At 41.6% G+C, this 23,159-nt stretch overlaps 1 protein-coding gene and 2 non-coding genes across 3 annotated transcripts; 2 read left to right on the forward strand and 1 right to left on the reverse strand.

Moving 5' to 3' along the window:
- Positions 1–94: 94 nt before the first annotated feature.
- TRNAG-CCC (transfer RNA glycine (anticodon CCC)) lies at positions 95–167 on the forward strand. The gene has a single exon. It is a non-coding gene; the product is annotated as a tRNA-Gly (tRNA).
- A 7,007-nt stretch (positions 168–7,174) lies between these two features.
- LOC128071159 (U6 spliceosomal RNA) lies at positions 7,175–7,278 on the forward strand. The gene has a single exon (XR_008201720.1). It is a non-coding gene; the product is annotated as a U6 spliceosomal RNA (small nuclear RNA).
- A 3,786-nt stretch (positions 7,279–11,064) lies between these two features.
- On the reverse strand, positions 11,065–22,665 carry LOC128071156 (glycine cleavage system H protein, mitochondrial-like). Its single transcript, XM_052664123.1, has 5 exons — positions 22,423–22,665; positions 18,935–19,014; positions 17,413–17,476; positions 11,950–12,081; positions 11,065–11,196 (listed from the first exon to the last, which is right to left on the reverse strand). Exons 1-5 carry the CDS (start codon positions 22,568–22,570, stop codon positions 11,099–11,101), a joined length of 522 nt encoding a protein of 173 aa, XP_052520083.1. The 5' UTR covers positions 22,571–22,665; the 3' UTR covers positions 11,065–11,098.
- Between the last annotated feature and the right edge of the window lie 494 nt (positions 22,666–23,159).

Raw genomic sequence — 23,159 nt, forward strand, 5'->3', positions numbered from 1 at the left:
TCAGTGTGATACAGAAAATATCTTTTCTAGTAGCATTTAAACTAAACAGAGATGGAAGAAAATGATCAGCAAAAAACCCTGTAAATAGGGGCCTTCCCTGGTGGTCCAGTGGCTAAGACTCTGCACTCCCAATGCAGGGAGCCTGGGTTCAATCCCTGGTCAGGGAATTGGATCATGCATGCTGTAACTAAGACCTGGCAGAGCCAAATAAATAAATAAGAATTTTTTTAAAAAGCCTGTAAAATAGCTCATTATTTTACCAATTGAACACAAGCCATCATGATTTGCTTCAAAATAATCCTGCAAGGGGGTGGGGGTGGTTGGTTGTGGTTGGAGAGAGAATGAGGAAATAAAAAAAGCCACAGATTCTGTTTATTGTAGAAGGGTATGAGGACATTGAGGTTAACTGCACTATTCACTGTACTTTACTGTGAAATTTTCCATAATGTTTTTTTTTTTTTTGAGCCACCATGTTAACAGAATGGTTCAAGAAATAAAACATGGGGTAACAGTGGAGGTGAGCAAAGCATGAATTTTGATCTTAAGCAAACTGAATAAATGTATCAAAGAACAGATTTCACGGTTTGGATAATTTAATTGGGGTAAAGACCTTGAACAGGGACTTATTTAAAGAGATGTACCAAAAGGTGGGGAAACAACTCAGAAATAAATGGGAGAATATAGTTTACGAAGATGATTTGGAAAAGTGAAAGTGAAAGTCACTCAGTTGTGTCTGACTCTTTGTGACCCCATGGGCTACACAGTCCATGGAATTCTCTAGGCCAGAATACTGGAGAGGGTAGCCTTTTACTTCTCCAAGGGATCTTCCCAACCCAGTGATTGAACCCAGGTCTCCCACATTACAGGTGGATTCTTTACCAGCTGAGCCACAGGGGAAGATTTGGAGACACTCCATAAATAACTGGCCAATTACTCTTTAAGTCAAAGGACTCAAGGCCTATCATTGAATTTACTGAATACAAAAGAAGGCACTGGAAATGCAGGAGGAAAAGAAAAAACACAGACGTTACCTTTAGGATCTCTAACCCCACGTTGTGATGATGTCATTTGTTAATGAACTGAGAAGTACAAAGACTACCAAATGCCTCTTTGTTAGACATCTGGCAAACTCAATGGTGCTTTGACACCCTAACCAATCTGTAACTTAGAATATGAACTGCCCTGCTCCTGAAAGGAACAAAGACTTCATTACCACTGGTCAGTGGCAAAGACACCAATATTACAGCAGAGGCCAACGAAAGGACATTATCTTCTGTTGCTACTCTCATAGATATGTTGTATAAAAGTTAAAATGAGGACCAGTTTTATCAAATTTGGGTTTGGTTTGGTTTTTAATGGATTATGTTTTTGGTGTCATGTCTAAAAACACTTTGCCTAACCACAAGTCATAAAGATTTTCTGTATTTAGTTTTCAAAGTTATATAGTTTTATGGTTTATATTTAGGTCTATGATCCATTTTGAATTAAGTTTTTGAATATGAACAGCCAGTTGTTGCAACATTCTTGTTCAAAGATTATTCTTCCTGCATTTAACTTTTTTTTTTTGGTCAAAAATCAATTGGCTATGTTTATTTGGCAGGAGAGAGATCAATAACCTCAGATATGCAGATGACACCAGCCTTATGGCAGAAAGTGAAGAAGAACTAAAGAGCCTCTTGATGAAAGTGAAAGAGGAGAGTGAAAAAGTAGGCTTAAAGCTTAACATTCAGAAAACTATGATCATGGCATCCGGCCCCATCACTTCATGGCAAATAGATGGGGAAACAGTGGAAACAGTGGCAGACTTTATTTTGGGGGGCTCCAAAATCACTGCAGATGGTGACTGCAGCCATGAAATTAAAAAATGCTTGCTCCTTGGAAGGAAAGTTATGACCAAGCTAGACAGCATATTAAAAAGCAGAGACATTACTTTGCCAACAAAGGTCTGTCTAGTCAAGGCAATTATTTCTCCAGTAGTCATGTATGGCTGTGAGAGTTGAGCTATAAAGAAAGCTGATTGCCAAAGAATTGCTGCTTTTGAACTGTGGTGTTGGAGAAGACTCTTGAGAGTCCCTTGGACTGCAAAGGGATCCAACCAGTCCATCCTAAAGGAGATCAGTCCTGAGTGTTCATTGTAAGGACTGATGTTGAAGCTGAAACTCCAATACTTTGGCCACCTGATGTGAAGAGCTGACTCATTTGAAAAGACCCTGATCCTGGGAAAGATTGAAGGCAGGAGAAGGGGACGACAGAGGATGAGATGGTTGGATGGCATCACTGACACAACGGATAAGAGTTTGGGTAAACTCCAGGGGTTGGTGATGGACAGGGAAAGCCTGGCATGCTGCAATTCATGGAGCTGCAAAGACTCGGACACGACTGAGCGACTGAACTGATATTTATTTGGGTATATTTTAGAACACCCTATTCTGGCCCATTGACCTGTGTCTCTCCATTCACCAATATCATATTGATTCCTATAGTTTATGGTAATTTTTAAAACTGGGTAATGTGATCCCTCCATTTTATTCTTCATTTTCATAATTTCTTTTTACCTATTATAGTTCCTTTTAAATTTCCTAATAAATTTTAAAGCCAGCTTGTTAATATCTAAAATAAATCCTGCTCCAGATTCATATCTTGATATTCAACAGTTACTCCTCCAATTTCTTTGAGACTGTCTATCTATTCTTGGACCTTGTATTTTCATAAATGTTTCTGAATCTAGAAAATTGAAAACAGTTTTAAGAAAATAATTATAATGTTTTAGTTCTAGCTTCAGTTGCTAAGTCGTGCCTGACTCTTTGCGACCCCATGGACTGCAGCATGCCAGGCTTCTCCATCCTCCACTATCTCCTGGAGTTTGCTCAAAATCATGTCCATTGAGTCAGTGATGCCATCCAACCATCTCATCCTCTGTCCCCAAGTCTAGGACTTTTCCATTCCCATAGTCCCTGGACTCTATTTTTAAAGGTAGTGACATTTATAACATACGTAAAGGTCATTTGCTTCATACATCACCTCTGATGATACCAGATCAGTGTGGTACCAAGATGCTACTATTGGTCCCCCAAATCTTGCCTCCTTTTCCTTTTGGAGATAGAGAAGTATTATCTACATTTCTCCTTGAAGTTAAGCGTGCCTTGTGACTTATTTCGGCTAATAACAGGACTGAAATCATATGAGTCACTTCTAGGCAGAAGTACCTAAAAGCCAGTGTTTCCCCACATTTGCCATCATATTTTGCCATCACAGTTGGCAAAAGAGTCGGACACGACTTAGCACCTAAACAACAACAACAGTAATACACACACTTGGGCACATGGGCTTCAGAAACTGCAGCACACGGGCTCAGTAGTTGTGGTTTGCAGGCTTTAGAGCTCCGGCTCAGTAATTGTGGTGCATGGGCTTAGTTGCTCTGTGGCTTGTGGAATCTCCCTGGATCAGGGATCAACCCCCTGCCTCTTGTATTGGAAGGCAGATTCTTATTCACTGTACCACCAGGTAAGTCCCAAGGACCATTCTTTGAAAGACTAAGAGTGTACATGAGTCAATTCAAAGACAAAATTCTCATTAAAGGTAGGCTTAATAATGTATAATTTATGTTCATTGAAACTGGGTAAACAAAAAAACCTGCTGCAGTAATTTTTCTACAATATTCCTAAAAGATAACATAGTAAATTAAGTTCTGCAAATCCTCCCTCCACAAGGTTTTCCATCCTAATCCCTGGGACTATTCCATGAATAAGTTATGTTACATGGCAAAAGGGATTTTACAGATGTAATTATGGGTACCAATTGGTTGACCTGATGACAGGGAAACAATCTTGGTTTACTGGGATGGGCCTAATCTAATGATGTGCTGTACTTAGTCACTCAGTCGTATCCGACTCTGCGACTGCATGGACTGTAGCCCACCAGGCTCTTCTGTCCATGGGGATTCCCCAGGCAAGGATACTGGAGTGGGTTGCCATGCCCTCCTTCAGGAAATCTAATGATATGTGTCCTTTAAAAGCAGAGAGTTTTCTTTGGCTAGCAGCAGGAGCAGCAGCAGCAGCAGAAGTCAGAGATTTAAAGGATGAGAGGAATTTGAGACATCTTATTGACTGAAGAACGCCAGCAGTCTTTTCGCCATTATCTTTGACACATTTCTGCTATCACTCATCCATATAATCAGACTACAAATGGCTACCCTCAATTCCTGTACCTCATAGTTCAGTCGGTAAAGAATTTGCCTGCAATGCAGGAGACCTGGGTTGGATTCCTGGGTTGGGAAGATCCCCTGGAGAAGGAAATGGCAACCCACTCCAGTATTCTTGCCTGGAGAATCCCATGGACAGAGGAGCCTGGCAGGCTACAGTCCATGGGGTCGCAAGAGTCCAACACAACTTAGTGACTAAACCACCATGTTAATTACCTGAGCTTTATGCTTCTTACATGCCCACAGAGCACAGCAGCTTTGATTATTCATAGAACGATTCCTAGGAGCACAGTTTCTACAACCATCTCTCCCTATCAGAGCATTTCACTCCAATCCCAGTCTCCAACTCTTCTGCTTTTCCCAGTCACATTCATTACTCATTAAGTGTTCATGAGATGCCTAGCACTGGTGGTGGTTGTTCAGTAGCTAAGTCCCGTCGACTCTTTTTGACCGCCCCCCCTCCCCTGCCCCCGACAGACTGCAGCATGCCAGGCTCCTCCTGTGCTCCACTATCTCCCAGTTCAGTTCAGTTGCTCAGTCGTGTCCCACTCTTTGCGACCCCATGGACTGTAGTACTCTAGGCCTCCCTGTCCATCACCAACTCCCGTGGTTTAATCAAACTCATGTCTATCGAGTCGGTGATGCCATCCAACCATCTCATCCTCTGTCGCCTCTTCTCCTCCTGCCTTCAATCTTTCCCAGCATCAGGGATCTTTTCATGTCCATTGAGTAGTCGTTGCTGTTTGACCATCCCATCCTCTGCCACCCGCTTCTCCTTCTGCCTAGCAAGGGTAGTGAAATGGTAAAGCAACCCCAGTCTTCCCAGCTCTCACACAGCATACAATGTACAGGAAAATTCAAGTCTTCAAACACACAGCTCTTGCCACCTGTTTCCAAAAGCCCAGGCACTTGACAGCGTGACTCTCTGCCCTTCTTCCAAGACCTTTCTTTCTTCCTCCTCTCGGCCCTCCCCTTCCTCCACATCCTGCTGCTGCTGCTGCTGCTAAGCCGCTTCAGTCGTGTCCGACTCTGTGCGACCCCATAGACGGCAGCCCACCAGGCTCCCCCGTCCCTGGAATCTCCAGGCAAGAACACTAGAGTGGCATCCTACCTGGCCACAAAAGGTGCCTCCCCTTCTTTCAATAGATATGCCCTCCAGCAAAGCGCCCCCACCAACCCCACCCCTTCCTCCAAGGGCCGTTCCCTCACAGGGCTCCGCCCTTTCAGCGGCTCCTCCCACTGCCCCACCCACTCCGCACCCCCTCCCCAGGCCCTGCCCACTCTTCTTCAGATCCAGCTTCTCTTCCTTTTACCTCCCCGCCTCAGAAGGCAGCTCCCTTCCCAACTGGGCAAGGCTTCTCGCTCTGCCGCCGATGGAGCAGTCTGGGGCCTCGACCCGGAGGCGGGGAAGCGGCCCGGCCGCTCACACCCTCCTGAGGGCCCAGCGGGGTGGAAGGACCCGGGCAGCTTAGTCCCCGCCGGCGGGCTACAGGGGCGGTTGCCCTGCGTTACAGACGCGCTGGGGGCGGGGCGATGGGCAGCCCCTGGGGGAGGGAGGGGATTCGCGGCGGAAGTGACGTACATTCGCCCCGCGCAACAAAGCTCAGCGCGGGAAGCGCCTCTGACAGACCGCGGTTGGCGCGTGCTCCCGACAGGCTGTGCGCGGCCGCGAACCTTCCACCGGCGCATGCGGCGCTCACAGCCGGTGAGCGCGCGGGAGGTCACATGGCGAGGTACCGTGTCCCCTTAGGCGCCCGTCAGGCCTTGGAGTTAGAAAGCGAGGACTCAGCTTCCCCTCAGAGAGCCAGGGTCTCGCCCTCAGCACCGTTGCCCGTGGCGCGGTTGGTTCTGTGTTGACGGGTGGATAGTAGCATCCCTGGCCTCTACCCGCGAGGTACCAGATGAACGAAATTGTCCCCAAATTGCCCTTCCCCACATAAGGACTGTGCCGGGGCAGTACAGGCCAGAAACTTCACAGTAGGCGTTTAAGCCGCTTCTTTGGGCGGGACTAGTTGGAACCCAAGTCTTGTAGCAGCACAACCTGTGAAGTGGGCGTTGGCATGTTTTCCACAGATGTCAAATAGCCCCACGTCGTTATATCAGCTGAGGAACTCATTGAAGACAGTGAAAGGTCCCCCTCTCCTCCCCTCCCACTTTTGGTGCTGGTACTTTCGGGCATCCCAATGTGCACCCAGGAGTGGGAAACTGCCCGAAATCAGGCATTCATGGTGGTTCAGTTCTGGTTCCAAAGCCTTTCTGCTTTTAAAAGTGTAACTATTACTGCTTGAGAAATATAAGCCTTTTATACCACTGTTGATTAAAAGCTGTGTGGGCTACCCTGATGACTAAGATGGTAAAGAGTCTGTCTGCAGTGCAAGGAGACCCTGTTCCATCCCTGGGTTTGGAAGAGCCCCTTGAGAAGGAAATGGCAACCCACTCCAGTATTCTTTCCTAGAAAAATTCCATGGACAGAGGAGCTTGGGAGGCTACAGCCCATGGGGTCTCAAAAGAGTCCAAGGTGATTGACATACACTATATTAATTACAAAGCCTATCAATTGAAAGGAAAGACCATTTTTATGACATAAATACGACATTCTAAGACCTTAGAACAACGTACTTTTCTAGAATATGACTACTTAAGGTATTCTCTACCTAAAAATACACTTTTGGATCTTTTGTATTTTATAACCTGTAATTAATAGTATTTATGTATACTTCTAAGAATTATGCAAAACTGCATGCCTCATTCCACATTTTTTGTGTGTTAAAACATGAAATTTTCAATTATATTTTCTTTTTTACGTGACTGACCCACATGGAATATCACTTCTCTAAACCAGGGATTGAACCTGGGTCCCTGCAGTGAAAGCCGAGAATCATAACCACTGGGACATCAGGAAGTTCCCAATCATAAATGTTAAAGGATGTAACATCCAGATTATCAAAATACATGAAAAAAATGGAAAATTTTGTGCTCGCTTTGGCAACACATATACTACAATTGGAATAATACAGAGATTAGTGTGGTCCCTGCACAAGGATGACACACAAGTTTGTGAAGCATTCTATATATTTTTTTTAATTGTAAAGGAAAAAAACTATAAAGTGAAAGAAAAAAATGGAAACTTTTCTTTTGATTTTTCCCCTTGAATTCATAACTGTATATTTTATCCACAGAATTTCATCCTAACATAACACAAAAATATAATTTGAAAATGAAATTTAAAAATTTTTCATGACTGTAAAGTTAAAACAACCAAATTTGTTTTCAGATATATGATCACCTTTATTTCTACTCAGCAAATAATAGGAGTGTATTCCTTGTGTTTACAAATAGTAAACAAAAGAATGTTCCTGAAAGTGTACAGAATATAGGGCTGTCCTCTCATCAATTCATGTATCTATGGGAAAATATTACATATTACCAGAATGAGAGATTCAGTCTCAGTTTTATTCATTTTTTTTCAAAGATGTAAGCTGAGTGAAATAACTTGTTCATAGGAAGACACACATGAAAGGGATTTTGTCACTGCTGTGTCTCTTAACTTCAGCAGACAGTTTGGTTAGGGAGGACCTCCCTTCAGTTATGTTGAAAATGGAAAATTTGAAACCACCTGACTAGCAGGATGTTACCCCAGTCATTAAAGCTACATTCTCAGTTTTGGGGAAGTATACCAAAAGTCTTAACTAAGATTTATTAAATGACTGTTAATTAAACACGTTGACTGAAAGCACCTTGCCCTAAGTACATTTGGAAGTTGGAAGATGTGGCAACTGATGTGCTTCACACTAATTATGCCTGCATACCCCTTTTAAAGGGGCTTGTAATCACCACTGAGGCTTAGCAAGTAGAAGTTTGATAGCATGACTGTGCAGAAACATAAATGGACAAGTGTGTTTAGCTAGTCATGTTTATAAAATGCCGAAGTAGAGATGGAATCAAGATACAAAAGTTCTTGTAGAATAAGATCTCAGAGTTGGCAAAGGGGTGTTATAAAAACACCAAAATGGTGGCAGGAGGTATACAGAAACTTACCATTCAGTTTTGAACCTATATCTAACCCAACGTCCACTTAAAAGGAGTGGAGGAAGTAGTCAATAGTAAAACCATGTTGCTGGTAAGAAAAAGTTCATCACAAACATAGATATATGATTAGGTCTGAAATACAGTGATTGTTGAGTAATAAGACAGTTATATACTTAGCATATTTTTAAAAACTGAAAGTGGGTGGTACCCTGACATTTTAGCAGCCTGAAACTGCAGAAATTCAGAAAAATTCCGAAGTTGATTATGCTGAGGTGATCGGAAGTACCAGCCTCATTTTCATACTAGCATGCCTATCGCGAGCCCTCTAGTGGTTTCTTATTAAAACTTAAGACTGTCAACTTCGGGGAAATGAAAAAAAAAAGAAATTTAACCTTCAGGGTTACCTGTTTCATTTCTTGAGTTTTAATTAGAGAGCATTATTCAAAACATATGTTAAGCTTCTCTATTAAGACCAAAATGATTCAAAGGAATGAGGTCTGAGAAACTGAATTCTTTGTTGATTTAGTCCATTTGAAGTGCCATTCAACACCTATTATTTTCAGCAGCACTATAACAGAATTGAATTGGCTCTATGTTCTAAACTGTGAAAAGACCAAGTTGTGATAGCTGTTCTTTGATTCGATCCCCTTCCCCCAGCAGACTCCCAGTTCAGTTCAGTCATTCAGCTGTGTCCAACTCTTTCGACTCCATGCACTGCAGCACACCAGGCTTCCCTGTCCATCACCAATTCTTGGAGCTTGCTCAAACTCATGTCCTTCGAGTCAGTGATGCCATCCAACCATCTCATCCTCTGTCGCGCCCTTCTCCTCCTGCCTTCGATCTTTACCAGCATCAGGGCCTTTTCCAGTGAGTCAGTTCTTCACATCATGTGGCCAAAGTATTGGAGCTTCTGCATCAGTCCTTCCAATGAATATTCAGGACTGATTTCCTCTAGGATAGACTGGTTGGGTCTTCTTGCAGTCCAAGGGATTCTCAAGAGTCTTCTCCCAACACCACAGTTCTTCAGCACTCAGCTTTCTTTATGGTCCAAGTTTCACATCCATACATTGACTACTGGAAAAACCATAGCTTTGACTAGACTCCCATTTGAATATATATATTTGGCTACATCACACGTTGTGCAGTCTTAGTTCCCCAACCAGGAATTGAACCTGGGCCCCAGCAATGAAAGTGCCTAACTTTCATTGCATAGTGAAAGAGTCCTAACCACTGGATCTCCAGGGAATTCCCTTGTATTTTTATAGTAACACACATTTGCAAAGGAACTGATAGTGAATCAGGAAATGTGAAAACCCTAACCATAACTTCCAGCTTTTATCCTTTCCATCACCTAATCTGTGAAATGGTGGTAGTTATGGATATGCCCTACCAAGCTCTGGCTATCGTAAAGACCAAAGAAGGTAATACACAAGAGCACCTTTAAAACAAAATTTAATTATTTAGACTAAGATGAGCAATTATTACTCATCCCTTTCTAGTTCCAAAGTGGGGGAAAGGGGGAAAAGTCACTCAGTCGTGTCCGACTCTTTGTGACCCCATGGACTGAGAAGCCTGGTAGGCTACAGTCCATGGGATTTTCCAGGCAAGAGTACTGGAGTGGATTGACATTTCCTTCTCCAGGGGATCTTCCTGACCCAGGGATCGAACCTGGGTCTCCCGCATTGTAGGCAGACACTTTACCCACTGAGCCATCACTGACAGGCAGCTCAGCAGTGAAAGGGCTACTGGCTCAGTCCTGGAAAGAATGCATCCATTTTACAGAGGAACAGGAAAGGCTTGTATGTTACTTATCTATCTACATACTCTAGGTTCTCGTGTTTGCTCTTTATTTACCAGAAGACAGTAATGCCTAAATACTTCCCTTCTCCTCCAGTATTGGGAAAATGATAGAAGAGTTTGTTCTTACTGTATGCTATGTTGGCCACAAGTTTCACTGTGTCCACTTCTATTCCCATTACTTATGTGGCTTAGCTTTCTTAAGGTTGTCATGTACCAGACTGGTCACAATTTCACCTTTTCTTGTTTTTACTCCACTCTTGTAATTTAGCATGACAGAAAAACAAAGTCAGTGATTTCTTTTTCAATACATTAAAGATAATAAAAAAATAGTACTTGATGTTATCAGGCAATTAGATCTTTGCTTAAGAAAAGCCAGGTTTGTGACTAAAAGGAAACATTTTCTTGGAACTTTCTCATTGTCAGGACTTAAATTTCCTTTAAAAAAAAAAAGAAAAGACTTCCCATACGTTAAAATTAGCATCTTTATAAATACTAGGAAACATACTATGAAATATTAACAGCAGAACAAAATTCATGATTAAGAAGTTGAATATTATTAAATTGTTTATTCTCCTGCAAGGCTGTTACTTCACTGTATAAAAATAGCACCAGCAAACACAGTATATTGCAAAATTAAGATAGTAATATTCTTCATTGGACACTATACAACTAACAAACTTTTCTCCACTGGCAGTTATTTCTAGTGGGAAGATAATTTTGACCCAAATCCAAGGATAGCTGTAAGCAAGTTACAGTGTCATATAAGGTTTAAGATAACCATGTTATCCTTGAATTACATAATTTTTGTAATTAGTTTTACCAGAGATAATTTCAGGAATTCTGAATATTATAACTGGAGCCTAGCCTAAAAATCACAGGATGCTGTGGAAAAGATGCACAGTGTTTATCTAAAGTCATTAGAAAGTTAAGCGGTATTTTCTTCAGGAAACATTGTTACAAGTAGTTTCTTTTGCTAAAAGTTGCTTTTTAAATATCTATCCACCACTAAGTTAAGACAACTATGCTAGATTAAGTTGTTTCAAAGTAGTTTATTTAGGGGTTCCATTTTCACTCCTCAATAGATTTTATGTATTTCTCATATGCTTCTTCACTCATTAGTTCATCTAGTTCAGAAGGGTTACTGAATGTCATCTTGATCAGCCAACCTGCAACCAAAAAAAAGTATCATATTCCAAATCACCTTTTAAAAGAGAAAATCACATAAATTTTAACCTTAAGAATTAATATTTCTTACATATAATAACGATAAAGAACCAGAAGAAATTGTACCATCATGGATTAAGAAATCTGAGGTTGTAGTTAATAAGCATTAACAACTTTACACAGGGATCCAAATATACAGGTATATAAAATTAGGAACACCAAGACTATAACTACTGAAATTAATGGCATTAGAAAGCATTAGAAGAGAGAAGTAGGTGATAGGAAATAGGAAACTACAACTTAATGCTAATTTTGCATTTTATTGGCTGTTTGACTTTACCAAAGAAATCCTTTGAGAATTTCATCTATGAAAGGGAAAAAACTGCTACTAGTTTACCTTACTACATTATGAAGAAGATGAAAATATGAGAAAACAATGCAATAAATATTGTTAACCATCTTTATCACAAAATGTGATTAGATCTTTATGACTGAAGAGGTAAGTACTTTGACGTGTTTACAGTGAGTCTACAACTACAACACTAAGAACCCTATAAAATTAGGCAATGCTTTTATTGAGAGAGATCCAAAATATAACCTAACCTGTGTTTTTCCTTTTTAAAGCAGCATATCTATTTATTATAATACCAAGAAGTACCAAAAGAAATCACAATCAGTTAAAGATTGCTTTATAGTCTAGACTAAATGTTAACTGCAGCAAACAATCCTTAAAAAAATTTTCAGCAACAACTTACCATCTTCATAACACGACTTATTGACAAGTCCTGGATTTTCTGCTAGAGCTTTATTAATTTCAGTTACTTCTCCTGATAGAGGAGAATAGAGTTCACTAGCAGCTTTCACACTTTCCAAAGCACCAAACTCCTCTAAATTGAGAAAATTAAAGAAAATATGAAATGTCAAGTTAGTGATCCCAAAATACAAAATAGAGAAAAGTGATCACCTCTATAGTCATAATAAAAAGATCTAAATATCTTTAAATAAAACCATAGGTTTTGTCATGCAAGATCTTCACTTATACAATTTGTAGCCTGACAACATTGCCCCATCCAAACAGCACAGTGTAACTAGAACACAAGTAAAAAATCATAGTCTTATTTGCTCAAGGGGTCAGAGGATTGAGTATGGGCCTGCCAAAGTGAAAAAGCAGTCAATATAAAGATCTCCAAATGTTCCACAGACCCACATATTGGAATTAGCAGAGAAATCTCAAAACCGCTGTTACAAAATCACAGTGAGTGAATGTTTGGGGGAATACCTGCAAAAAACTAATAATTTTTAAAATGGACATTCTAGAACTGGAAGGCCTATCTAAAATAAAATATTCACTAGATGGCACTAATAGTCGACTGGATACAGAAGAAAGGATCACTGAACATGAAGAAAGACCATCTAAAATTGATCTGAACTGAATGTGAATATAACATACCAGTTTGTGGGGGTAGAGCTAAAGTAGTACTTAGAAGGAAATAATATCTTTTGTTCAGTCACCCTGTCATGTCCGACTCTTTGCAACCCCATGGACTGCAGTGCACCAGGCCTCCCTGTCCCTCACCATCTCCTAAAGTTTGCCTGAGTTCATGTCCATTGCACCCATGATGCCATCCAGACATCTCATCCTCTGACACCCTATTCTTCTGCCCTCAATCTTTCCCAGCATCAGGGTCTTTTCTAATGAGTAAGCTCTTTGCATCAGATGATCAAAATACTGAAGCGTCAGCTTCACCATCAGTTCTTCCAATCAATATTCAGGGTTGATGATTTCCCTCAAGATAGACTGGCTTGATCGCCTTGCTGTCCAAGGGACTTTCAGGAGTCTTCTCCAGCACCATAGTTTGAAGGCATCAATTCTTTGGTGCTCTGCCTTCTTTACGGTCCATCTCTGACGACCTTACGTGACCACTGGGAAGACCGTAGCCTTGACTATACAGACCTTTGTTGGCAGACTATTGACTCTGCTTTTCAACACACTGTCGAGGTTTGTGATAGCTTTACTGCCAAGAAGCAATCGTCTTCTGATTTCATGGCTGCAGTCACCATCTGCAGTGATTTTTAGAGCCCAAGAAGAAGAAGTCTGTCACTACTTCCACCCTTTCCCCTTCTATTTGTCATGAAGTCTTAGTTTTCAGTGTTGAGTTTCAAGCCAGCTTTTTCACTTTCCTCCTTCATTGTCACTAAGAAGCTCTTTAATTGCTCTTTGCTTTCTGCCATTTAGAGTGGTATCATCTGCATATCTGAGGTTGACGTTTCTCCCATCTTTTTTTTTTTTTTTTTTTTACTGAACTGGGTGTTAGTTGCAGTACGCAGGATCTTTAGTTGCAGCATGCAGGCTCTTAGTTGTAGCATATGGGATCTACTTTACTTGACCAGGGATCAGACCCCAGGCCCCGGCCCCCTGCATTGGGGAGCACAGAGTCTTAGCCACTGGACCACCAGGAAAGTCCCTTTCCCACCTATCTTGATACCAGCTTGTAACTTGTCCAGCCCAGCATTTCTCATAATGTGCTCAGTGTATAGGTTAGTTAGACAAACACAGTGACACTAGACAGCCCTGTCCTACTCCTTTCTCAGTCTTGAACCAATCAGTTGTTCCATACAGGGTTCTAACTGTTGCTTCTTGAACTACATACAGGCTTCTGAGGAGACAGGTAAGATGGTACGGTATTCCCATCTCTTTAAGAGCTCTTCACAGTTTGTTATGATCCACACACTCAAAGGCTTTAGTGTAGTCAATGAAACAGAGATAATGGTAATATCTTTAGGTTTTATTTAAAAATAACATCTTAAAATCAATGACCTGGCTTCTAAAGATACTAGAAAGTGAACAAAAGAAGGCAGTTTATAGAGAAGAGGCAACATTCGAAAGAAGCTATGACACTTTTGATTCTTAAAAAAAAAAAAAGACTTTTAGGGACTTCCCTGGTGGCCCAATGGTTAAGAATCTGCCTGCAGGGGTCATGGGTTCAATCCCTGATCCAGAAAGACTCCCACATGCTGTGGAGCAACTAAGCCTGTATGCTGCAACTACTGAGCCCATGAGCCACAACTATTGAAGCCCACACACCTAGAGCCCATGCTTCGCAACAAGAGAAGCCCCGGAATGAGAAGCCTGTGTACTCCAGCTAGAGAACAGCCCCTCTTACCCACAACTAGACAAAAGCCCTTGCAGCAACGAATACCCAGCACAACCAACAAAAAGCATCAAACTAGATTTTAGCTGCCACTCATCGCAAGGGAGATGGCATTTTACGGTATAGATAAAAAAGTCAATTTAAGAAAAACCGTGGAAACCAACAAACCCATAAATTTCCAGAAGCGAGAAAACGTTAAGTTGGAGGAAGAAAATAAAGCTATGAAAAAATAAATGAAATGGAAAATAGAAAATTTAGCATTGTAGAATTCTACATAGTAGAAATTCTTTCAAGAGATTGATAAAATTGATGAAGAGCTAGCAAGACTGATGCACATTCTTTCAGAAAAAGAGGTGGGAACATTTCTAAACTTATTCTATGCACCAGATAGAACAGATTCCAAAATTTGACAAAGCCATTTTAAGAAAAGACCAGTATCTCTCATGAACATAATGTAAAAAAACAGCAAGTCAAATTCAACAGTACATTTTAAAGAAACAGTTCTTACACAATGACTACCAGGAATCCAAGGTTGGTTAAACAGTCAAAATGAATGTTTAACATTAAAAAATGAATCATTGATCACATTAACAAGAAAAACCCTTCAGACATGTCAACAGATGGAAAAAATTCAACAAAAATTCAACATCCACAAATGATAATCTCAGCAAACTAGATATAGAAAGGAACTGCTTCATCTGATAGTGGGCATCTGTGAAAACTCCCACAGCTAAATATACCTAATAATGAAATGTTCAATCTCTATGAACCTTGGTATGGACCTGAGTTGCCCATACTGTGCCCTTTCTCAGTTCTCAGTGCCCTTGGTGGTGATTTTGTGGTAATCACTGCTGTTGCTGCTGCTTCTAAGTCACTTCAGTCGTGTCCGACTCTCTGCGACCCCATAGATGGCAGCCCACCAGGCTCCCCCATCCCTGGGATTCTCCAGGCAAGAACACTGGAGTGGGTTGCCATTTCCTTCTCCAATTCATGAAAGTGAAAAGTGAAAGTAAGGTTGCTCAGTCATGTCCGACTCCTAGCGACCCCATGGACTGCAGCCTACCAGGCTCCTCTGTCCATGGGATTTGCCAGGCCAAGGTACTGAAGTAGGCTGCCATTGCCTTCTCCTAGACCAAAATAAATACCTAACATTTCAATTTATTAAGAGGTCAGGTCCAAACTACTTAGAAGGTTTTTATATCCTAGCAATTGAGTAGCAGTTTAAAAAAAACAAACACAGAAATTGAACAAAAACAGAATTTTCATTCTTAATTACAATTTACAGATATAAGTATGTCTGCTGCATATTGTATAAGTTCTCCATCAGGAAATCAGGTCATATCAACCAGTGCCCAACCTCATGTTCCACACCAACTGTGTAGTACTTGCTTCAAAGATACATTACCCAAAGTAATAGAGTAAGATTTCAATATTGAAATTGTTAACTTAACTGAATCTTAGTTTGTGCTGTGCCCAACAGATGTTAAAAATTAAAAATATCCCATAGCACCTCATGTTACTGGGGTATATAATCTGGGAACTATGAAGACAGACAAAGATATCTTAGAGAAGACACAATGTTTTATACATAAATATGAGAAAATATTCATAAAATACATATTTGAAAAAGGTTTTATATCTAGAATTTATAAAAGATGCTGAAAATCGATAAGATAAATTAGACTAGAGACTTCACAAAGGTGTGAGTGGCAAAAAGCTCATGGAAAGGTGAACAATCTGTCACTAGGGAAATGCACATTAAAACCACAATGAGATATGTTGTACATGGAACTCTCTGATACTGTTGGTGAGAATACAAATGGTATAACCACTTCAGCAAACACAATAGGATACCGCTGGCATAAAAAGCAAATTACTGAGCACTTAATATGAATGTATCTCAAACTCAGGACAATAGACAAAAGAAACCAGGCATAATGTCGTCTGATTCCTTTTAAATGAAGTTAAAGAATAGGCAGAAGTAATCTATGGTGACAGAAATCAGAGAAGAGGTTATCGTTTACCAAAACTGTTTGGATTATACAGTTGAGTATATAGTTAATGCCTAGATCTAGTTAAGATCTAGATCTAGGCATTTTCACCATATATAAATTTCATTACCAATTTAAAAAACACCTTTGGCAGAAAGTTTAAAGCATTCATTAGTTTAAGGAGGTTACTCAACATATATTAATGGAAATTTAAAATTAAGCATAAAAAAGAAAACAACTGATGTACAGATAAAAAGAAAGTTTGAACAAGATAAATGATAGGGAAAGTTTAAGCAGAAAAAGATATGGCAAATATTGTCAAAGATATTAGAAAACAGATATTTAAATTCTCTAGCAGTGTCTTATACATGTCAAGGAGCCCATGAATAATAATACATGTGGTTCCACTGCTTGACATTTATCAAGTACTAATCTCCATGGTAAAGAATCCACCTGCCAATGCAGGAGACATGAGTTCCATGCCTGGGTCAGGAAGAGGAGGAATGGCAACCCACTCCAAGATTCTTGCCTGGAAGATCCCATGGACAGAGGAGCCTGGCAGGCCACAGTCCAAAGGGTTGCAAAAGAGTTGGACACAACTTAGTGACTAAACAACAACAAATCTTATGCTGGATGTTATGCTAATTCCATTTAATCTTTACAACTACTATATGAGGCAGTTATTATCCTAACTCACAGATGAGATCTACATTAAGTAATTTCCGCCAAATCGCACAGCTGATATGTTGAGGGGCCTGGATTTAAAACCAGATTCCGACTCACGAGCTCATGTTCTGATATTCTTTACTGCCTCCAAAGAAAAACAGATTTTATTTTTTAAACTTAAGAGACCTCAGCTATATCACTAATGCATCAATGTGTGGCAGGGATGGTGCTAAAAGCCATTTCTCTCTACTTCCTACCTTCCATTATAAAATATGAAAATGTTCACTATTCTTCACTATCATCATTCCTTACAGCTAGGGATGGCAATAGGATGCAGACAAGTTATTATTCAAGATAAAGAAAACTCATGGCATGAATCATGACATACCAAGATGAGAAAAACACTCACCTTGTTTGTTCAACTTTGTCCCAACTTCAGGCAGACTACAGTAAACAACATCTCCCAAAGCTTCCTTTAAAAAACAAAAACAAAAAAATCTCTAAGAGATCAAATTAAACCTAGTAATTAGGAACAAGCCAAGCATTTAATCCCTTTAATTCAAATAGTATATACTTTACACTTGAGGGATCAAATTCTGTTTTTTCTTATAACCCTTTAAAAATGCAAAATTATTCTTACCTCAGAACTTGCAAGAAAACATGCCATCAGCTGGCCCACAGGTGGCAGTGACCCTTGTCACCAACCATATGCCCCCGAAAAGATGACTAGCTCCTTTAAGAACAAACACACTTTGTGCTTTTCCACTTCTGCAATTTTACTGAGGACATTTCTCCTATTGATTTGCTGACTAATCAACAGTGATCTCTCCATCAAGTTGAGCGGGTTACAACCCCTTGTACGATTCAGGTCATCCACCACATATTGTTTTGCGTGTCGTTTTCCATGTTAAGTGATTTCCTCTCATAAAATTGAGGAGAGGAGGACAATATTTATACAGTATTTCACAGAGCATTCTGTACTGGGCCTCAGTAGGTACACAGATATGCCCACAAAGATACGGCTGTCATTGATTCTCAGTACATGAGATCCCAGCATTTCTGAGGAATACCATATCCTCCAATCAGTTAATATCCCCTGCCCCCTCCTCTCCCCACCCCACCCAGAGGTCCAGTTGAAAAGTCACTGACCCATATTGCTGTCTGGCTTCTAGTTTTCTTTTGAATGAAGTCGCTCAGTCATGTCCGACTCTTTGCAACCCCATGGACTGTAGCCTAACAGTCTCCTCCGTCCATGGGATTTTCCAGGCAAGAATACTGGAGTGGGTTGCCATTTCCTTTAGGAGATCTTCCCAACCCAGGGATTGAACCCAGGTCTCCCACATTGTAGGCAGACGCTTTACCATCTGAGCCACCAGGGAAGTCCTGGTGTAGTTTTCTAGTATTGTAGTTTTCTTTTACACAGTATCAAACTACAGGCTCAGTGGCAATAGTGGAATTAGTTGAGATAAACTCGAAATAAAAAGTTTATCTTTGTGTAATCTGTGCCATTCTAGGTGTTCCTTCTTCAAGTCCCCAGGTCATGTGTGAAAGTGAAGTGGCTCCCACATTGTAGGCAGATGCTTTACTGTCTGAGCCACCAGGGAAGTCCTGTGTATATCAGGTCATGTGTATATCACTATTATCCACAAAACACTAACACTCCAGCCCTTTTGCTTGTTCTGCTGCTTTCCTTAACTGCCTCAATATGAAACAAACATTTCCCTTGAATTTTTTAACTGTTAACCTTTTAATCTCTTAAAACACTATACACTTTCCTATGTTTTTCTTTTTCCACCTATGACAGATGTTCTTCTAAGGGCCTTTAAAGGGCCCAAGATACTAAGGGGCAGAATAAACAATTTTTAAAAGATAAAGACAATGGAATTTAGGCAAGAGCAGACTGTTTTAAATATTTCAAGACAATCTAGTACCTGTGCAAAATTGCTGATTCCCACTGTTCCAACACCATTTTCTGTTGTTACCCATTCGTGTTTTTCTGTGAATTTCCGCACTAAAATAAAGACCAACATTTCAGAAAAGCAGTGGCATCACTTCTTTAAAAGCATTTTTTTTTTCATATCAATGCTATCAAAAGGCAAGGCCTTCCCAGTATCTGTTTGACTTATTGACACTGTCATTCAACAGTATACTGCCCAGGACGAAATAGATCATATGAAAAGACACATCTCAACAGTGGTATTATTTAGGCAAAGATGGCTTGATGTAAATACCTTTGGATCTTTTGGCGATTTGATTATTTGTACTCAACATTACTCGGTCTAAATCATACACACAAATACTGGAGCACATTTCAAATGTATACCTATCCACTACTGATCTGTCTTGCAGAAAGAAGTCTGTCCCTCTGAAGAAAGAGTGATGAAGTTTTGGGAGCATAAAGACTGCTCATAAATGATTTAACCTAAAAAATAATGTGCCTCTTTAGGTAGAGCTGTATCAAGAATAAAACTGACCTTGAACAATTATAATGACTAAGTTCTTGATTCTACTTTAACTGAATTCAAGTCAGCCCTTGAATAAAGTGGCTACCATCATTATGAGAAGCAAATTATACCATCAGAACTCAGTTGTCACCTCAGAGCTAAGACATTAACTGGTAGAAAGGCAAGCTCTGCTCAACATTCACTGGACAGGTTAGCCCTTGGCTTTATAACCTGCTTCTTTTCAAATACAAGGATGGCCAAACTACTCAAGGATTCCTGGAACAAAGACCTACCAAAATTTGAGTGATGTGAAAAAAATTACTTAGGAATTAATAGTACTTGCTTAAAAGAATAAAAATTTTTATGAAGCATATCTTAAATATATACCACATTCTGAAGTGAAGCAGTTTTCCAAAAGTACAGAAATTAATATGAAAATGGCTTGTTAATTTCAATAGTTTTAAAAGTATTGCTAGTTCACTCTTACCCCTAACCCAAAAGATAACTGTACTTAAAACATTAAACTCTCTTGATTACACAGCTCTGATACATAGCAGAATGTAAATAAAAAGTATTAATTTCCACCCCCATCATTAAATAACTTGAATATCATACTCCTCAGTGGAAGAGGTTGCAAAATCTCACCGTCAGTTGCTCCGCTCCACTTCAAATTACTGAATGCTTCAGGTCAATCTGATGTTTCCCTAAGGTTAAGGTTTGTTTGTACTTAGTGTTCTGACTGCAACCCACTCTCCCCACTGCCTTTTCTTGACTTTTGATCTCAGCTTAGAAACTTCCTGCCAGCAGCCTTATCTAGCCCTCCAAGCCTGGGTTCCTGGGCCGTCCAGTCTGCTCCCCCAGCTCTCTGCACCTCTCCCCCCAACACACTCATGGCGCTTAACATGCTACAGATACAGCTCTTCTGTCACCTTCCCCCGGGGAGTAGACCAAGCACAAAGCAAGCAAGAGCAGGGTTTATTGCATTCGTAGCCCCAGTTCTCAACACTGTCCTTGGCATACAGTAAGCAATCAAAAGTTGGAGGGAAGTAATTTTTTAAAGTGTAAGAAGATTCTGAGCAAAACATAGAGTATATAGTTATCTGGCTACAGCACTCAATTCTCCCTAACATTCTGTGACAGCTCTAGAACTAGCAGTTTAAACTAATACACTTTTTTATAGAAAGGACTGGACAACCATAAATATGACTTCTCTGAAACTGTCCTGACCTTGGCCTTGCCATCTTGCCTAATTGTAAAGATAATCTTGAGGAACAAGAGTTCTCAACATTCAGTTTTAGCAACTGAGCAACCACAGTTTAGAGGAAAAGGCAGCAACATTGCTAAGCTAAATGCACCCAGGTCCTGTTAGCCTCAAAGGCCATTAAGTCTTTATACCAGGCCACGAAATTTAGGCTAAAAACAATGATTGGTACAATTCTCCTTTAACCCCTGGCCCAATGGGAGGAAAAGTGAACAGGAGATTTGGTAGTTTTCTTTTGAGTCTTGAAAACAATGGGTTTCAGCCCCCAGAAAATAAAGTGTTTTGAGTAATTTATGAGAACTTTGCATTTTCCCCCCTTTCAAAGTCACTGAATCAAATACACTAACATTTGATCAATTTTCTGCTGATTCTATACACTAACATATAATAAGTAACATTATCAAGTACTTACTATGTATCAGGCTATATGTACAGCAGTTACATTGTTTCATTTCATCCAACAAGTCTGTAAAGTAGGGATTATCATTTCCATTTTTCCAGCGAGGGAAACAAGTGACCATAGAGGAAGAGGAAGCCAATGGAACTCAAGTCTCTAGTATTGAAAACTCGTGTTCAACCAGATCATGGCTATTGATATCTTGGGCAATATTTAACTAGTTAACAGGACAATGCAAAAAAGTAATACTGAACTAACCAAAAAAATACAAGCTTTTAAGTCAGTTATCTGAGAAATGCTTTTCCCTTATATTCAAATTAGTAATGTATTGATGTATGTAAATTAGTAACGTACCGATAGGTACCACCAACAGATCTGAGAGATTACGGTGGGCGGGTGGGGAGGAGATAAGTAAGCTTCGTTATGTTTGACTTTGAACTAAATTTATCAACTTTTCTAGTCCCAAACAGGTTTCTAAAACAACGAACTTAATGACACAACAGCCACCAGACCTGTGCTCCGTGCAAGTAAGAAGCCGGAGTTCGCGAACAGGTGCACATAGTGCCTCACATTTTGGTGCATGAAGTACAGCAGTTTTTGCTCTGCGTTCACTTGTGCTGAAGTAGCACAGATGGCCAAGATATTTACGGGCAAGTCTCCCAGTTACTTCAAGCCCGTGTATGTAAGGCCTCGTTTCAGCCCAACACACATTCACGACTATACTTTATATACGACGATGCAGACTTTAGCAGAACGTCCTCAGTGGAACCCAGGAGACTATCGCACTGCTTTAGGAAATAGTTGTCTGCAACATTATGCTAGCTTTAGCTGGTAAAACTAGACCCAGTGCTTTAAGTTTCAATAAATGCTCTTGCTTTACTTTTACTTCAGAACTTACAGTGACGATATGCATAGCAAAGTAAAGCCTATTACTTGTCCTCACTCAGGGTGCACGATGCTCACAAATGCGAGGAACCTAAGGTCACGAAGGAGCTCAGCAACCTTGCCCAGGTCTGCAGCAGCGAGCGGCCGACGATCCTGCCAGAACCACCCTGGACACGGCGGCCGCGCCAGTCTTCAGTCTCCCCGCCCCCTCGCCCCGGCTCCCAACCCACAGGACAAAGGCTGCGGGGCCGTCCAAGCAGCTCAGGGAGGTAGCAACGGCGCCGCAACACGGGGTCCCAGCAACAAAAAACGCGCAGAGGTCGCCTCGCTGGACCCGGGCGGCCCGCGGCCGAGGACCCGAGGTAAGGATTGAGGCCCAGCCCCTTTCCCCCGAGGCAGCCCGGCTCGGCCCACGTGCCCTCCAGCACTCACCCGACAGCAGAGCAGGGCCGGTGCGCAGCGCCCGAACGGCACCCGCTCGCAGTCCCCAGGACCGCAGCGAGCAGGGCGCGCTGGGTGCCGAGATGGCGCGCAGGCTGCCGACCGCGGCCCGCACGCTCCGCACCGCGCGCAGCGCCATGTTCGCACGGGTGCAGAGGGTCTCCGCGCGGCACCTAGAGCACCCCGGCCGGCGGGGGCGGGGCGGGACTGGGCAGCCCCGGGCCGGAGCGAGCCGGAGCGAGCTGGCTGGACTGGGGCGCGGGGGCGGGGCCCCGGGAGGGGCGGGGCCTGACAGGGCCGCATGCGGGAAGGGCGTGGACGCTCGGAAAGCCCTGAGGCCCGGAAGGGGCGGTGGCGAGGGGCGGGGACTGGTTTGTGGACTAGGCGGGCCAGGCCGAGCTGGGCGGGGCGTCGGGAGCGGGGCGTCCCGGGAGGGGTGGGACCACGCCTTCAGGCGGTGCTTCTGGGCGAGTGAAAGCTGTAGGTCAGCATTTGTGACTTCCAAGACCCACCCAGGCTATGAGACGGGCTCCAGGCAGGAGTGGTGCTCTTGGGTCCTCGGGGAGGCAGGGTGCTCCCAGTCCTGTTAAAAGATGAGGTCTCCACCTTCTAAAGAGGATCAAGGTCACCCAGAGCAGTATTCATAGCAGATCCAAAGAATCATTCCAGCCAAAGTTGGTTGTTGGGCACTGGCCAAAGGTGCGCTAACACGAATGCAGTTTCTCTTT

This window comes from Budorcas taxicolor, unplaced genomic scaffold, assembly GCF_023091745.1.
Source record: "Budorcas taxicolor isolate Tak-1 unplaced genomic scaffold, Takin1.1 scaffold233, whole genome shotgun sequence".
NCBI classification, from domain to species: Eukaryota; Metazoa; Chordata; class Mammalia; order Artiodactyla; family Bovidae; genus Budorcas; species Budorcas taxicolor.